Below are 16,713 nucleotides of genomic sequence, written 5' to 3'. Positions count from 1 at the left end.
AGGAGAGAGGGAGGGAGGGAGGGAGAGAGGAGAGAGGGAGAGGGAAGGAGAGAAGAGAGGGAGGGAGGGAGGGAGGGAGAAAGAGGGAGGGAGGGAGAGGGAAAAGGAGAGAGGGAGGGAGAGGAGAGAGGGAGGGAGAGGGAAGGAGAGGGAGGGAGAGGGAAAAAGGGAGAGAGGGAGGAGAGAGGAGAGAGGGAAGGGAGGGAGAGGGAAAAGGAGAGCGAGAGAGAAGGAGGGAAAGAGGGAGAAAGAGATAAAAAAGAGGGGGAGAGAGAAAGAGAGAGAAGGAAAGAGGTATTCATTGTTTCTTTGATTGATTGATTGATTATGGAGCTGTGGCCTATCTGGGTGAAGATCTGCTCCTCCAGACCTCCTCCAGGGAACGATGCTGGCGATCACGCCAGTTTCCGTCTTCTCATTCTAGGCAGAGTAGATCTAAGATAGGCTGAAATGGGGCCGGTTAGAGAAGGTACAAAAACGCTGTGGCTCAAATTGCACATGACTGACCGTTAGCGGCTTCTATGCAAAAACGAACCATGTATATTTGTGGCTATCCGGACGGCAACTTCTGGTGTAAAATGTATTCACCTCCTGCTATTGTAATCCTTTAAAGTCAGCCCGTATCGCTGTGAATCGCTTTAGATCTTCACTAGTTCTTCCTCCTGCCCACTTGGTATCCCCTATCCTTTCAATTCATTATTTTAAGAGCGAGTGTATCCAGTGGATAGGATTTAAACCGGCATTAATATCCACCTTTCCACCAATTTACTTTTAATGACCGTGTGAGACTAACATCCATGAAGCTGGCAAGACTCAAGCTTGGCCAAGAACCTCTGGATTCTGAGAAGGACCTACCATCTAGCGCAGGGATCCTCAAACTTGGCCCTTTTATGACTTGTGGACTTCAACTCCCAGAATTCCTCAGCCAGCATGGACCATAGAAGCCAGGGGTCTTCAAACGTGGCCCTTTTATGACTTGTGGACTTCAACTCCCAGAATTCCTCAGCCAGCATAGACCATAGAAGCCAGGGGTCTTCAAACGTGGCCCTTTTATGACTTGTGGACTTCAACTCCCAGAATTCCTCAGCCAGCATAGACCATAGAAGCCAGGGGTCTTCAAACGTGGCCCTTTTATGACTTGTGGACTTCAACTCCCAGAATTCCTCAGCCAGCATAGACCATAGAAGCCAGGGGTCTTCAAACCTGGTCGTTTTATGACTTGTGGACTTCAACTGGCTGTGTGCCTGGCTGAGGAATTCTGGGAGCTGAAGTTCACAAGTCATAAAAGGGCCAGGTTGGAAGAGCCCTGATCTAGCGGTTCGTTTTTATTTTTCAGAGAAATGTAACAGTCCTTTGCTCTCCTTCATTGATAGTTCCAATGACCGGCTTCACCCAAAGGGCTACCATTGATCCGGAACTGAACGAGATCCATGTGCTGTCTGGACTGAGTAAAGACAAGGAAAAACGGGAAGAGAATGTTCGGAATTCTTTCTGGATTTACGACATCGTCCGAAACAGCTGGTAAGCAGATCGTGTTTTTTCTTCTTCTTCTCCTAAGTCTCTTTTCGCCTTGTGCAGAGATCATCCTGATTAATAAATAAGAGGGCAGATTGTCTGGTTTTTTTTGGAATTTGCAGGTGAGGAATGGAAAGATTGATACTCCATGGAGACGGTTGGTCATTTGCATGCTTTCTGAGAGCCGTTGAGGCCACTTGGATGTTTATCTGTGTCCTCACCTGAGTGGTGCAAATGGCTATGGAGTCTTCTTGCCTGCACAGGGCAGAAAAAAATCCTACAGCCAAGAAGGCCCCACCCCCATTTGCACCACTCCGGTGACCTTGAGGGCACAGGTAAAACCTCCAAGTGGCCTCAACGACTCTCTCAAAGGAATGCAAATGACCAGCTGTCTGCAAGGAGTATAAATCCTTCCATTTCTCCACCCTCCAGTCAGAGCTGAAGAAGCTTCTTGGATGAGAAGCGAAATGCCTTCAAAGCAAAACAAGAAAGTCCGGTTGCCTCCTGAAAAAAGCACCTTTGGGTCAAGGGCTACCTGTACACAGGTTGTAGTGTGAGATCTGAAGACGTGGCCCAAATAATCGCACGACTGAGAGGGTCGCATCATCCTCAATGGGTTAGCAACGTAGACTTGTAGTAGAACGTCAGCTTAAGAGGAGATAAATAAGACCTGCCAGTTCACTTCTGGGTAACAACCTCCTGCATTTTAGGTCTTGTGTCTACAAGAACGATCAAGCAGCCAAAGAGAACTCAAACAAGAGCCTTCAGGAAGAAGAGCCGTGTCCGCGTTTTGCACACCAGCTTGTGTACGATGAATTGCACAAGGTAAGATGCTTGACAATACGGTAGAGTCGTCAAGGGTTATCATTGTAACGCTAAGACCTGGGTTTTTTCTCCCCCCCCCTTTGTTGTTGTTAGTTGCGAAGTTGTGTCTGACCCATCGCAACCCCATGGACCACGTTCCTCCAGGCCTTCCTGTCCTCCACCATCTTCTGGAGTCCATTTAGGCTCACACCTACTGCTTCGGTGACTCCATCCAGCCACCTCATTCTCTGTCGTCCCCTTCTTCTCTTGCCCTCAACCTTTCCCAGCATTAGGCTCTTCTCCAGTGAGTCCTTCCTTCTCATTAGGTGGCCAAAGGATTTGAGTTTCCACTTCAGGATCTGGCCTTCTAAAGAGCAGTCAGGGTTGATCTCCTCTAGGACTGACCGGTTTGATCGCCTTGCAGTCCAAGGGACTCGCAGGAGTCTTCTCCAGCACCAGAGTTCAAAGGCCTCCATTCTTTGGCGCTCAGCCTTTCTTATGGTCCAACTTTCACAGCCACACATTGCAACTGGGAAGACCATAGACCTGACTATACGCATTTTTGTTGACAGGGTGATGTCTCTGCTTTTTAGTGTGCTGTCTAGATTTGCCATGGCTTTCCTCCCGAGGAGCAAGCGTCTTTTAATTTCTTGGCTACAGTCCCCATCTGCAGTGATCTTGGAGCCCAGGAAAATAAAATCTGTCACTCCCTCCATTTCTTCCCCATCTATTTGCCAGGAATTGAGAGGGCCGGATGCCACGATCTTGGTTTTCTTAATGTTAAATTTCAACCCAATCTTTGCACTCTCCTCCTTCTCCTTTTTCTCTTTATAAGATTTTTATTGATTTTTTTCATACATTCAATCACACTTGTTCAACAAATGTGTTGTCTGAGTTTTACCTTCACTAACACAGATTTAATTCCTGATCCTTTATTCTTTTCTCTAGCCCTTGATAAAATAAGTCCCAAGGTTGATAATATTTCCTTTCTTCTTTTTCTTTCAACCTCAAAGTCACTCTGTCCATCTCCGCACAATCTAGTATTTTTAAAAATTATTTCTTCATCTGATGGTATGCCTTCATTTTTCCAATATTGCGCGAATATAATTCTAGCCACTCTTATTACCTGTAAAATCAAATATATGCTTTGTTTATCAGTCCTTTCTGGCATTATACCTAATATCAAAAGAGTTCAGGTTTAAAATCTACATGTTTTCCCAGGATCTTTTCTAGCCACGTATGTATTTTTCCCCAATAACTCTTTGCTTTGGCACATGTCCACCAAACATGGTAATCGGTACCTGACTTGTGTTTACATTTCCAACATCTATCTGACATGTTTGTAAACATTTTTGCTAATCTTGCTGATGTCTCTTTATAAAGAAAACTTATATGAAATGTTTTTTTATAGAAGACCTGGGTTGTTTTTTTTCTATGTTTCCTGTGGAGTCAGTAAATACAATACAAGGCCTTACTGGGCATAAAGCCATCTTTCTTAGAGAGAGGGATAACAGGAACCGGAAATGCATCACAGGAACGATAGAGATGAATCATAGAGAGGCAATGTGACACAGGAAACAAATACAATAGGGATGAATGATAGAGCTACAAATAAGGTAAACATAACATAGCATCGTCATCTTTTCGTGGTAACCAAACAACTGTTCTGTCCCAGCCCACGTGAGTCCTTGTTCTGCTCACAAGGAGGAAACCCCTCTTCCAATCAAGCAGGCAGGAACCGCAAGAAAAAAACCAAAACCCTTTTATTCTCACAGACCCGAGTCAACGTGCCAAGGCAAACAAACACAGTCCACAGAAACTCGATCCTCAACACGAACGGCTGCCTTCAGCAACCAGCACCTCCCACACCTTCCCTTTTATTATTCAGCCAAGGCGTGGCTTCCTAATGCCTTCTCCTTTGCCTTTGGAGCCGCCCCATTGCGTTCCTCTGTCCTGCTCACTTCTCTTGCCGGCGCTTTCATGCATCCGGGATTTGTCCCAGCTGTGCTTCATCACTGTCCAACTCAGGCTCCCAGCACAGCCGCGTCTCAGCCTGAGCGCAAGTAGAGGGGCCAGGCTCCTCGTCCGACTGTAAGTCTCGGAGCTCCTCGGAGCCTTCCTCTGACTCTAATGTCACTCCAGGCCCCTCCTCCTCCTCCTCCTCCTCCTCCTCCTCCTCAGACTCAGCTGCCGGATCCACAGCAACAACATTATGAAATTTTGGATGAGAACCAGTAAGAACGCTTCCTCTAGGTTGAGTCTCTTGGGCGGTTGTGAATGTCTGCCACTACAGTTAGAGACTGGCCCTCTTTGTATTAAGAGTTTCTCCGACTTTGCTCCCGTGAGATGCACGGTAGGTCTCCTGATTGCCGTGATAAAGTCACAGGAGTAGAAATGGGTCGAGCGACATCCTGGTTGAATCCAACCATGACGTGTAGAGGGCTTCTCCCTCCCTGTGGGATGCTGGCATAGGCACCATTATCTTCAGGAATGAGAGCCAAATCTGACCCCACTGCTTAATACATGGAGCAGGGCTCTCTAACTTTGGCAACTTTAAGACGTGGACTCCCAGAATTCCCCAGCTAGCATGGGAAGTTGAAGGCCACAAGTCTTTAACATTGCCAAGGTTGGAGAACCCTGGTCTAGAAGAACAGGAGAGCAAAAGCAGACAAACCTGAGCTCTGAAAGCTAGCCCCTGCCTCAGGGTTCTCTTTCTGGGGGTGAGGATGAGGATGATGGGGGTGATAGAATTATTCCAGATGTGGCCCAAAGTCACCCATCTGCCATTCATGCCTAAGGTGGGACTAGAACTCACCGTCTCCTGGTGATTGGCCCAAAGTCATGCAGCTGCCTTTCATGCCTAAGGCAGGACTAGAATTCTCAGTCACCTGGTGATTGGTCCAAAGTCATGCAGCTGCCTTTCATGCTTAAGACGGGACTAGAACTCACCATCTCCTGGTGATTGGCCCAAAGTCACCCAACTGCCTTTCACGCCTAAGGGAGGACTTGCTTTAACCACTAGATCAAATGGGCTTTTCTTGCAAGTCCTCCTGGACAGAAACCAAGGTTTGTATGTTAGGGTTGTATTCCCACCCTTTTCCTTAGAGTAAGGAGATGCAGACCTGTGGTTTTCCTCCTCCTCTGCACTTTTCGAGCGTGAGAAACCTGGGGCGCCATAAACAGCTGCACGAGTAGCACCACAGCAGCCCCAAGCATTTGGTCCTAAGTCCAGTCGTGCTTCTTGGAAAACGTACCCAAGGCTGAGATGGTTCCCCTGACCGCCAGTGATTTATGACCAGATCTCTCCATGCTTCTCCCTTCAAGGTCCATTACTTGTTTGGAGGAAATCCAGGCAAACCTTGTTCTCCAAAGATGAGGCTGGATGACTTCTGGTCCTTGAAACTCTGCCGGCCGTCCAAGGAATACTTGCTTCGCCATTGCAAGTACTTGATAAGGAAGCACAGGTACAGACCCGCAAAGGGGGCCGGGGGGGGGGGAAAGGCCTTTTAACAAAGGCATCGTGGAGGTGGGCTGTTGGGAGGAACAGCGCAGCCCTCCCCCTTTTAAATAGGATCTCTCACTCCTGGGAGGATGAAGCCTTGGAAGTCCATATAGGCAACTTGGCCCCTTTTATGACTCGTGGACTTCAAGTCCCAGAATTCCTCAGCCAGCCAATCATGGCCGAGGAATTCTGTCAGCTGAAGTCCACAAGTCTTAAGCCAGGGGTCTTCCAACTTGACCCTTTGATGACATGTGAACTTCAACTCCCAGAAGGCTGAGGAATTCTGGGACTTGAAGTCCACAAGTCATAAAAGGGCCAAGTTTGAAGACCCCTGGATTAAAAGCTCTTTTTTCTGTTGGATTTATTTCAAGGGAACTCCTGTCTGTTTATCAGTTAAGCTGAAAAGAAGTGAGGTATTGGCGGAGTGAGACTAGGGGAGGAGTCAAGTGAGGAATTAGTCTGGAATCCTTAAGTAGGCGCAAGAGGACAAGTTCTGACTCCCCTTAGAAGGTGGCTGGCTGGGGGATTCTGGGAGCTGAAGTCCCCAGGTCTTAAAGTTGCCAAGGTTGGACATCCCTGACTTAGAAGATCAGCCAAATGCAATCTAAGTCAGGTCGTGGTCTTCTGTTTAAAAGGGAGGCTCTAGTCCACATGAGGTTCTTGGTCTTGGACAGCCCAGCAGAAACAGTGTCAGGCATCTATATCTTTTATATTTGGACAATGTCCATTTTTTTAAAAAAAAATAGTCTCATGAGTCTGCCTTGGCTACATCCTGGTCTTGTGTGTCTCCACAGGTTTGAAGAGAAAGCCCAAACGGATCCCCTCAGCGCTCTGAAATATTTGCAGAATGACTTGTTTGTCACTGTGGATCATTCGGATCCCGAGGAAACGAAGGAGGTAAGTGGTGACATCTCTGTGTCTCCCTTTCACCTGGAAACAATTGTGCAAATCCGCTTGGAATTGGCCCTTCTGAAGCATCTGGAATGACAAAGGTGTGGCTGCACGGTCCTGGGGAGTTGTGTATACGTGTTACGTGTTTGCTTTGGGGGAGGAAATCCTGAGTTTGGTGTGTCAGGAGTCGGTACGTTCCCACAACTCTCTGCCTGCCTTGCTCTGACTGGGGAAGCTGCCTGGATGGGCAGCGAAAGTCTCTCTGACTAACCACAACAAATAATTACAGGCAGTCCTCGACTTAGCGGCCACAACTGAACCCAAAATTTACTTTGCTAAGTGAGAAATCCACTAAGTGAGCTTGGCCCCAGTTTTCGACTTCCCTTGCCACAGTTGCGAAGTGAATCACTGCAGGGGTTAATAACACGGTCATTAAGTGAATCTGCCTTCCCCCCCCCTTGACTTTGCAAGATTAAAAAAGTGGATCACATGACCCCGGGACACTGCAACCGTCATAAATGTGAGTCAGTTGCCAAACATAAATCACGTGACCCTGGGAACACTGCAACGGTCGTCGTTTAAGTGTGAAAAACGGTCCTACGTCACTTTTTCCAGTGCCGTTGCAACTTCATACAGTCGCTAAATGAACTGTTGTAAGTCGAAGACTGTCTGTAGTCCATTTGCAATGATTCGGCCTTCAGACAGAAGGGGAATCTTACTGCTTACTGCTACCATGTTTCCCTGAATGTAAGGCCTACACCAACAATAAGCCCTACCTTGATTTTGGGGGGCGGGCCTAATATAAGCCCTACCCCCCAAAATAAGCCCTAGTTTTAGGGTGAGGCGCACCCCTAAAAATTAAGCTGGGGTTGTGGAGCTGCAGTCAGGCCTCTCCTTGCCAGCCCACTTCTTCTGAGGCCTCTTTTGCAGCCAGGCCTGCATTTCTCAGTCATGGGGCTTTCCGGAAGGCCACTGCAGCTGAGAACCGAGCTATGGATTCAATCCGTAGCTCCGTTCTGCAAGACCTCAGCAGCCGAGCGCCAAGCTACAGATTGAATCCCTAGCTCAGTACTCGGCTGATTAGGCCTTCTGGAAAGGACTGACTGCAAAATGCAGGCCCGAATGCAGCTGCAGAACTTTGGCCCCAGAAGAAGTGGACCGGCTGGGTGGGGCTGTCGGTGCCGGAGGTGAGGTAAGGCCTACCCCGAAAATAAGACCTGGTGTCTCTTTTGGAGGCCAAAAAAAAAAAAAAAAAGATCCGGTCTTATTTTCAGGGAAATACAGTAGTAGAATGCAAAAACTTGCTTTAAACTTGTATTAAATGTTCGAAGCCAATCTCTGCCTGTTGTCTGATCCCAGCCCTTTCTCTTTCCTCCTCATTTTACATTTTACTTGTCCCAAAAGTGGTGTGTTTCCTCTACCCCTACCCCACCCCGGCAAAAAAAAAAGATGACTGGACTTTCTTGATGGTTTTTTTTCCCTTTAAAAACGTTTTGCTTCTCATCCAAGAAGCTTCTTCCGTTCTAACTGACTGGTGAGGAACAGAAGGGTGCGAATTTGGTGATGGTGGGGAAAATGAATTTCAAATCCTTCTATTCCCCGCCAGTCAGTTAGAACAGAAGAAGCTTCTTGGATGAGAAGCGAAACGTTTTCAAAGAAGGGGGGGGGAATAAAAAGTCCATTTGCACCTTTGGGACAACCATGATCTGGATGATTGAGAGTCTCCACAGACATCTTAACAATAATAGAGTTGGAAGGGACCTTGGAGGTCATCTAGTCTTCAAACAGGAGACTCTTCTATACCATTTCAGACAAATTGTTGTCCAGTCCCTTCTTGAAAACCTCCAGTGTTGGAGAACCCCCAACTTCTGGAAGGAAGCTGTTCCACTGGTTGATTTTTCTTACGTCAGGAAGTTTCTCCTTAGTTCTAGGTTGCTTCTGTCTTTGTTCCGTTGCCATCCGTTGCTTCTTACCTTGCCTTCTGACGCTTTGGAGAATAGGTTGACCCCCCTTCTTCTTTGTGGCAGCCCCTCAAATACTGGAGTACTGCTACCATGTCTCCCCCCTGGTCCTTCTTTTCATTAGACTAGACCAGGGGTAGGCAACCTTGGCTCTTTTATGACTTGTGGGCTTCAAGACTGGAGGCTAAAACATATAAGGAACGGTTGCTGGAATTGGGTATGTCTAGTTTAATGAAGAGAAGGACGAGGGGGGGCATGATAGCCGCGTTCCAGTATCTCAGGGCCTGCCCCAAAGAAGAGGGAGTCAAGCTATTCTCCAAAGCGCCCGAAGGCAGGACAAGAAGCAACGGATGGAAACTAGTCAAGGAGAGAAGCAACCTAGAACTAAGGAGAAACTTCCTGACTGTTAGAACAATTAACTGGTGGAACAACCTGCCTCCAGAAGCCGTGATTGCTCCAACACTGGAAGTTTTTAAGAAGAGACTGGACAGCCATTTGTCTGAAATGGTTTAGGGTTTCCTGCCTGAGCAGGGGGTTGGACTAGTTGACCTCCATGGTCCCTTCCAACTACTATTGCTTTCTTCTTCTTCTTCTTCTTCTTCTTCTTCTTCTTCTTCTTCTTCTTCTTCTTCTTCTTCTTCTTCTTCTTCTTCTTCTTCTTCTTCTTCTCCTCCTCCTCCTCCTCCTCCTCCTCCTCCTCCTCCTCCTCCTCCTCCTCCTCCTCCTCCTCCTCCTCCTCCTCCTCCTCCTTCTTCTTCTTCTTCTTCTTCTTCTTCTTCTTCTTCTTCCTGGCTCAGGAATTCTGGGAATTAAAGTCCACAAGTCATAAAAGAGCCAAGGTTCCCTACCATCCCCAATTCCTGCAACCGTTCTTCGTATGTTTTAGCCTCCAGTCCCCTAATCATCTTTGTTGCTCTTCTCTGCACTTTTTCCAGAGTCTCAACATCTTTTTTTTTTTTTTGATATTGTGGTGACCAAAATTGGAGGCAGTATTCCATGGGTGGCCTTAACCAAGGCATTATATATATAAAGCGGTAGTTATTACTTACTAAAATCCTTCTTGTGTTGTTGTTCTCTAGTTCCAGCTACTCGCTTCGGCACTTTTCAAGTCGGGCTCTGATCTGAGCACGTTGGGTGAGTCGACTTCAGACCGAATCTAGCTACGCGGGTCAAGCGCCCGTAAAAAAATCCAGGGCCTCGGTTTCCCCAGAGTTTGGAGCCATTGCCCACTTAAACCTTGGCAGCACAGGTCAAAACGAATTAACCGGACATCCGTCATCCTGACAGCCAGCGGCCCTGGGCCAGCTGCGGTTTGGGAAGCGGGGCGGGGGATGAGCTTGATCCTTGCTTGCAAAGATGAAACGTGCTGTCACAACGGGCCGACTTCGGCCTGTTCTAAGCGATCTCTCTCCTTGGGCAGCCGGTCAAGGAAAACAGCAACATTTCCACTTCCCAGAACCAAAAATCCAAGTTCAAGTTTACAGATTAAGATAATCCTCCCCCTCCTTCGTAACTTGAACATAACGGAATAACAAGAGCTGAAAGGGACCTTGGGGGGCGGGGTCTTCTAGTCCAGGGGTCCCCAAACTCTGAGCCCGCTAGCGGACCCGTGGCCTGCTGGTCACCGGGCTGCAGGACAGGCTGGCCAGTGTGTGTGTGTGTGTTTGCGCGCACTCATCCCCACTTGCGCTAGCGCCCGCTGCCCCATTTGCACATGCCGTTAATGCGGCACAGGTCGGGTGGCCCATTTAGGCATGCGGTGGCCTGCGTGCCTGCACAAACAGAGCCACTAGCTCCGCACGGGTGCGTGCGTGGCTCCGTTTGCGTGCTCGTGCACACAAATTTACCAGCTGTTCCCTTTCCCTCGGGGCCGCCAGCCTGGGAAGGTTGGAGACCTGTGTTCTAGTCCAACCCCCTGCTCAAGCAGGAGACGGTATCCCATTCCAGACAAGTGGCTGCCCAGTCTTCTTCTTAAAAAACTCCAACGATGGAGCACTCACACCTTCTGGAGGCAGGTTGTTCCAGTGGTTAATTGTTCTCTGTATAATCGTATCTTTGCAAAACAGGCAGTTGAGCCCAGAATTTCTGTTGCTAAGCGAGACGGTTGTTAAGTGAGTTTTGCCCCATGTTATGACCTTTCTTGCCACCTTTGTTCCATTGTTAAATTACTAAGACGGTCGCTCAGTGACTTTGGCGTTCCCCCATTGATTTTACTTGTCGGAAGGTTGCAAAAGGGGGATACCGTGATCCCGGGACACTGCGACCGTCATAAAAACGAATCAGTTGCCAAGCGTCTGAAGATTGGATCGGGTCACCAGGTGGGAGGCTGCAGTGGTCGTAAGTGTGAAAAACGGTCATCAAGTGACTTTTCCCAGTGCCGTCGTAACTTTGAGCGGTCACTAAATGGAACGGTTGTTAGCGGGGAATTTAGGGCTCGTCCGTGGTTGTAAGTTGAGGACTACCTGTAGGGCTTTTGTGGGACCTTTCGGGTCAAGAAACCGACAGGTTTACACCTTCCGATGACCCGCAACTCCTTTCCCCCTCCCTCTTCTTCTGTCTTCAGGCTTTTCGGATGTCGATCACGTCTACGCCCAACGAACTCAGCTCTTCGACACCCTGGTGAACTTCTTTCCCGACAACATGACCCCTCCCAAGGGCAACCTGGTAGAGCTCATCACCCTGTGACGAGTCAAGTTGCTAGACCTGTGGAAGGAAGAGGATTTCCCCCCCCCCCAGTATTTTTAATTTTGTGTGTGTGTGTGCGTGTGCGCGTGCACCCGCCCGTGGGTGTGTGTGGGTGTGTGCGGTGAGCGATTGCGGGGGGGGGGGGACTGCAGAAATAGAAGCAAGCGGCATGGGGGAGGGGCTTTGTGCAAATGGGTAATTAAAAAAAAAAGGAATCGATAACGTTTCCGATGGGCTTCAGGATGGATGGATGTTCTGTTCATTTGTTCTGTTCGTTCTGTTCGTTTATTCTCATTCATGTTGATGCTTTTCAGAAGACTGGCGAATATTGATAATCCGGGGGAAAATTGGGTTTCTTGAGCTTACAGCCCCGGCCTTGGGTGCAAATTCAGGACTTTGAAGATAGGCGGCGCTTTTTTTTTTTAAAAATTTGATTGGTTCACAGCAGTTTTATTCCCCCGACTGACTTTGCCGATTTGAGCTTGTTTCTCAGCCTGCTAAGCCCTCTTCAGCCCATGGAGGCACCGTTAGAGTGGAAAGTAGGAGGATTTGGCCCTTTTTATTTTGAGCTGCTGTTGGAAGAGAGGACATGCATGAACTTTGGGGATCTTGCGCCATCTAGTGGCCATGAGGATGCATGTACTTTGGGGAATCTTGCGCCATCTAGTGGCCATCAAGGCCCACGATGTTGACATCTGCCTCAATCAGGGATGGTCCAACCTTGGCCATTTGTTAAAGAACTGTGGACTTCAACTCCCAGAATTCTGGGAGTTTGAAGTCCACAGGTCTTAAAAAGTGGCCATATTTGGGACACTCCGGTCCTAAATGGGGACATCCCGTCTTGGGAACCCATGTGGAGAAGACACAACCTTGTTTCTTTTACCCAAAACTTTCCCATGTTAGAAAATGAAGCCTACACAAGCTCCCCCCCCCCCCTATTTACACCGAGAAAGAGTTTAGCTTTTTAAATTTCAGATTACAATCCCTGGAGTTCTAATCGTAGCTTTGGGGCTGTGTGTGTGTGAGCCGCTGCACAAGCGTGTGTGTTAGTTGATTGCTTTGTAACTCTTTTTTTTTCCCCACTTCCTGGATTACTTGTTTTTCTGGGAAAGCTTACGCAGTTAGACCGGCGCAGTTGCGCTAGGTTGGACACACAAAGCCAGGAGTTTCCACTCGGACACTCTCTTTTAGAGTTGTCTCAGCCCTGGATCGTGTGCCACAGTGTTGTGACTGTGGAGAGCAGAGGTCACAGTGTGATGGAGTTAGTAACGTTCTTCTGACATTCGTGGAGGTGGACGCCCTGGTTACAATGGGGTGGTTAACCCCGTCCCTCCATCTGATGACCTTCCTCCTCCTTTGCGGGCTTAGATTCCTCTGCTCTTAGATGTTGAGGACCACAATGAGATACACAGCCTGCTGTGTGTCTAGTTCCCACCCCACAAAACTACCCAACAGATGTTACTCACATTGACCCCCCCCCCCAACATCTCGAAACCAAAGTGAGATCCCAGCACTTATGGTCTTGCTTCTTCTGGCTGCCAAAGGCTCTTGCGGTGAACGTCATCCTCGCAAACCTTGGTGAGGCAAGTTGTGATGGCCGTCTTCTTCGAAGCACGCCAAAGGCCCCCGTTTCGTCCCCAAGCACGACAAGGAGAAGTCCTCAAGGAGGTTTAATCCAGTGCTCCTTAATTCTCTTCACTTGTTTTCTTTAACACACCCAACCCAGCGTCCCACAAACCTTTCATTTCCATTCCCCCCCCCCCCCCCCCGCTACAGTTGGCGTTGTCAAATAAGCAAACGAATCGGGATATGGAGCTATTTGGGCTTCAGCTTGGTAAATCTAGTAGAAGTTACATCGCAGAGAGAAAGAGTGAGAGGTCTTCTAGCACGTGGGTGATCATCTGCGAGGTTGCACTAGAAAACCTTTTTTTTTTGTTGTTTTGTGCTGGTCTTTGGCCTGCCCACGGGGAAAAAAAAAACCAGGGCTGGGTTTCGATCAGGGCCTGGACTTCCTCCTCGCAGGCTTTCACACAACCACGCGCACCCCCTTGGGAAAAAAAACGTAAACTTTCTCCCATTTCCACGTTAATAGGAAATGTCCTGAAACGTAGCATTTGAAGCCTTGGGGATGAAGTACATTTTAGCCTAGTCAGGGTTCGTAGATACAATGAGCTTTTTCCTCCTGCGGCACTAGGGCAAAGCTTGCGCTTTTGTGTCATTTCGCTGGGCGGTTTGTGAGTTTGGGCTACGGATGGAAGCTGGTTCTTGGTGCCTACAAGAAAAAAAAAGGGGGGGTGGTCAGACCAGAGACTGACATTCATAAAACGGTTGGGCAATCGGGAACTGTTTTTGACTTGCTGGCATGTTTTCCTACTGGCTGTGCTGGCTGGAGACGTCTTTCCACCAGCATCTGGAGGACTTAAATTGTCCACCTCTGTCTGCTTCAAAGGGTTGACTGATTTAACCCTTCCGAAATTTCTTAGGACTTCTAAGAAATTAGAAGCGCCCAGGCAACAAAAAGACAGATTTGCTTGGTGAGTTGGCAAAAAAATTGGTCTGACGCTAGTAACACCGTAAGCCAAGGGGTCTTCAAACTCGACCCTTGTATGACTTGTGTACTTCAACTCCCAGAATTCCTCAGCCGGGCACGCTGGCTGAGGAATTCTGGGAGTTGAAGTCCACAAGTCAAAGAGGTCTTCAAACTCGGCCCTTTTATGACGTGTGGACTTCAACTCCCAGAATTCCTCAGCCAGGCACGCTGGGAGTTGAAGTCCACAAGTCAAGAGGTCTTCAAACTCGGCCCTTTTATGACGTGTGGACTTCAACTCCCAGAATTCCTCAGCCAGGCACGCTGGGAGTTGAAGTCCACAAGTCAAGAGGTCTTCAAACTCGGCGCTTTTATGACGTTTGGACTTCAACTCCCAGAATTCCTCAGCCAGGCACGCTGGGAGTTGAAGTCCACAAGTCAAGAGGTCTTCAAACTCGGCGCTTTTATGACGTTTGGACTTCAACTCCCAGAATTCCTCAGCCAGGCACGCTGGGAGTTGAAGTCCACAAGTCAAGAGGTCTTCAAACTCGGCGCTTTTATGACGTTTGGACTTCAACTCCCAGAATTCCTCAGCCAGGCACGCTGGGAGTTGAAGTCCACAAGTCAAGAGGTCTTCAAACTCGGCCCTTTTATGACGTGTGGACTTCCAACTCCCAGAATTCCTCAGCAGAATTCCTCAGCCAGGCACGTGAGGAATTCTGGGAGTTGGAAGTCCACACATCATAAAACGGCGAAGTTTGAAGACCCCTCCCCCGCCATAAGCCACAAGATTTCGGCAGTCCATGCAATCTCCAAGGAACTTTTAAGCTTTTAGCGCTATGCCTTCCTTCCCTTGTGTGGCAGCCCAGCTAGCGGTTTTTTTACTCTTGATTTTGATCATCCCATTTTGCCATTTTTGTCCAGAGATGGTGACGACGTGGTTTACGTAAACCAGGGTCACAAGCCATGGTTTGAAATCGTTTCTGCTTTTCAAACTATAAATTCTGACTCCCTGTCATTCGAAAGAAACACAGTTGGAAACAACGCACAATTTGCGTCACAAATAACCCTCGTATCGGAAAAGGCGTTCGGAATATCAAATCCATGGTTTGTGAGGGCCCTATAGATTGTGGCCAGTACTGGCAGACTAAAAAAATAAAATCTATATTAGCACAGTAGCCAAGTGCCGCCTTTTAAAAATTACAAATTAAAAAAATGACGGTGAAAAAATTAAGATATTTTTTTTCCTATTTGAGGCACCCAGACTTTTTTTAAAAAGCCCCCCCTCCCACCCCATTTTAAAAGAATTTTTAATTGTCAGGTATGGCACAAAGAGTCAGCTTTCACACCTGGGTTTCAAGTAGAGTTTTTACCATCCTTTTTATGTGAACTAGAAAAAAAAGTTTTTCCACGTATAGATAAGACTATGGTAGCCGAGGTGACATTCTTCCCTATCAAGGTTTTATGATGTGTTTTTTTTGGGGGGGGGTTGTTTAGAATGCATGGCATGGACCCATCTTCCACTTCCAGGAATTTGCATGCCTTACCTCAGGATCCTCCCCCTTCCCATTGAATGCATGTTCTTTTGGAGTGGGGCATGCTAATTTCATGACAATTTCTTCCAGATGTTCTTTAGGTTGAGAGAGCACCAGCATCCCGTAAACACGCCTGCCCTTAGTTGGTCCAATCCACGCCCGTGGGTCTAGTAGCAGTTGTGGTGGGCCTCCAAAAAGTCACTCACTGGCATCTCCTTTGGTGACTCGTGAGAACGTGGAATGGATGCCTGGCATGTCACTAAACAGCTGTCTGGTTTCAGCCAGAAAGTATGTGGTGATAAGCTTCTCAAACTTGGAACTCACCAAAGGACAGGACCCCAATTCCCACGTCTCAGACCAGGGGTCTTCAAACTTGGCTCTTTTATGACTTGTGGACTTCAACTCCCAGAATTCCTCAGCCAGACATGCTGGCTGAGGAATTTTGGAAGTTGAAGTCCACAAGTCAAGGGGTCTTCCAACTTGGCCCTTTTATGACTTGTGGACTTCAACTCCCAGAATTCCTCAGCCAGGCACACGTGGCTGAGGAATTCTGGGAGTTGAAGTCCACAAGTCATAAAAGGGCCAAGTTTGAAGACCCCTGTCTTGTAAGGACCAAGGGGAAAATGATGAGAATTGTAGTCCAGCGCTTCTGGAGAACCCCGACTTTGAGAAGACTGATATGACATGAGATCAGGGGGTGTCGAACCTTGGTGACTTTAAGACTTGCGGACTTCAATTCCCAGAATTCACTAGCAAGCATGGCTGTCTGGGGGATTCTGGGAGGTGAAGTTCCACAGGCCTTGAAGTTGCCAAGGTTGGACACCCCTGCCTCAGGTGGAATAACTAGGAAAGAAGAATACATTTCCCCATATTTATGAAACAGAATTCCCTCCTGACTTACAAGTGGTGGGGAAAAAACACACACCAAGATTTGGAAGATAATTATTGCTTATTAAGAGAATGACTCAAATCTTTCCTCAGCAGCAGTGTCCATAACAAGTCACGTCACGGTGAGGTCAAAATGTCGACACACATCTTGATGTCTAACCTGAGATTTAATTGTGAGAAGCTCTTTTTCTAACCAGGCATTGAAATACCATTTTTTTAATAACAGCAAGTTAAATTTTTTATGGGAATCTTTTTTGAGGAAACCACCATTTCTGCTTCTGAGCTGGTGTTTTAAGGCAGGTTGTTGTCTTGTAGAGGCACCAAGAGACTCTTTATAACTGGAACGTTCCTATCAGAAAAAAAAGTAGAATCGGTTGATATTTCTTTTAATAATTTGGTCCAACT

General features: G+C 47.7%; 1 protein-coding gene across 1 annotated transcript; it reads left to right on the top strand.

Annotated features, from left to right (window-relative positions):
- Positions 1–1,368: 1,368 nt before the first annotated feature.
- On the top strand, positions 1,369–13,614 carry LOC310650528 (muskelin-like). Its single transcript, XM_083380089.1, has 6 exons — positions 1,369–1,521; positions 2,226–2,340; positions 5,644–5,783; positions 6,616–6,718; positions 9,753–9,807; positions 11,237–13,614. The coding sequence occupies exons 1-6, from the start codon at positions 1,379–1,381 to the stop codon at positions 11,356–11,358; spliced, it is 678 nt and encodes a 225-aa protein (XP_083236215.1). The 5' UTR covers positions 1,369–1,378; the 3' UTR covers positions 11,359–13,614.
- Positions 13,615–16,713: the final 3,099 nt, after the last annotated feature.

This window comes from Vipera ursinii (genome assembly GCF_947247035.1).
Source record: "Vipera ursinii genome assembly, contig: scaffold_276, whole genome shotgun sequence".
Lineage (NCBI taxonomy): Eukaryota > Metazoa > Chordata > Lepidosauria > Squamata > Viperidae > Vipera > Vipera ursinii.
Note: the sequence above shows the minus strand (reverse complement) of the source record. Positions and strands in the feature narration are given on the sequence as shown.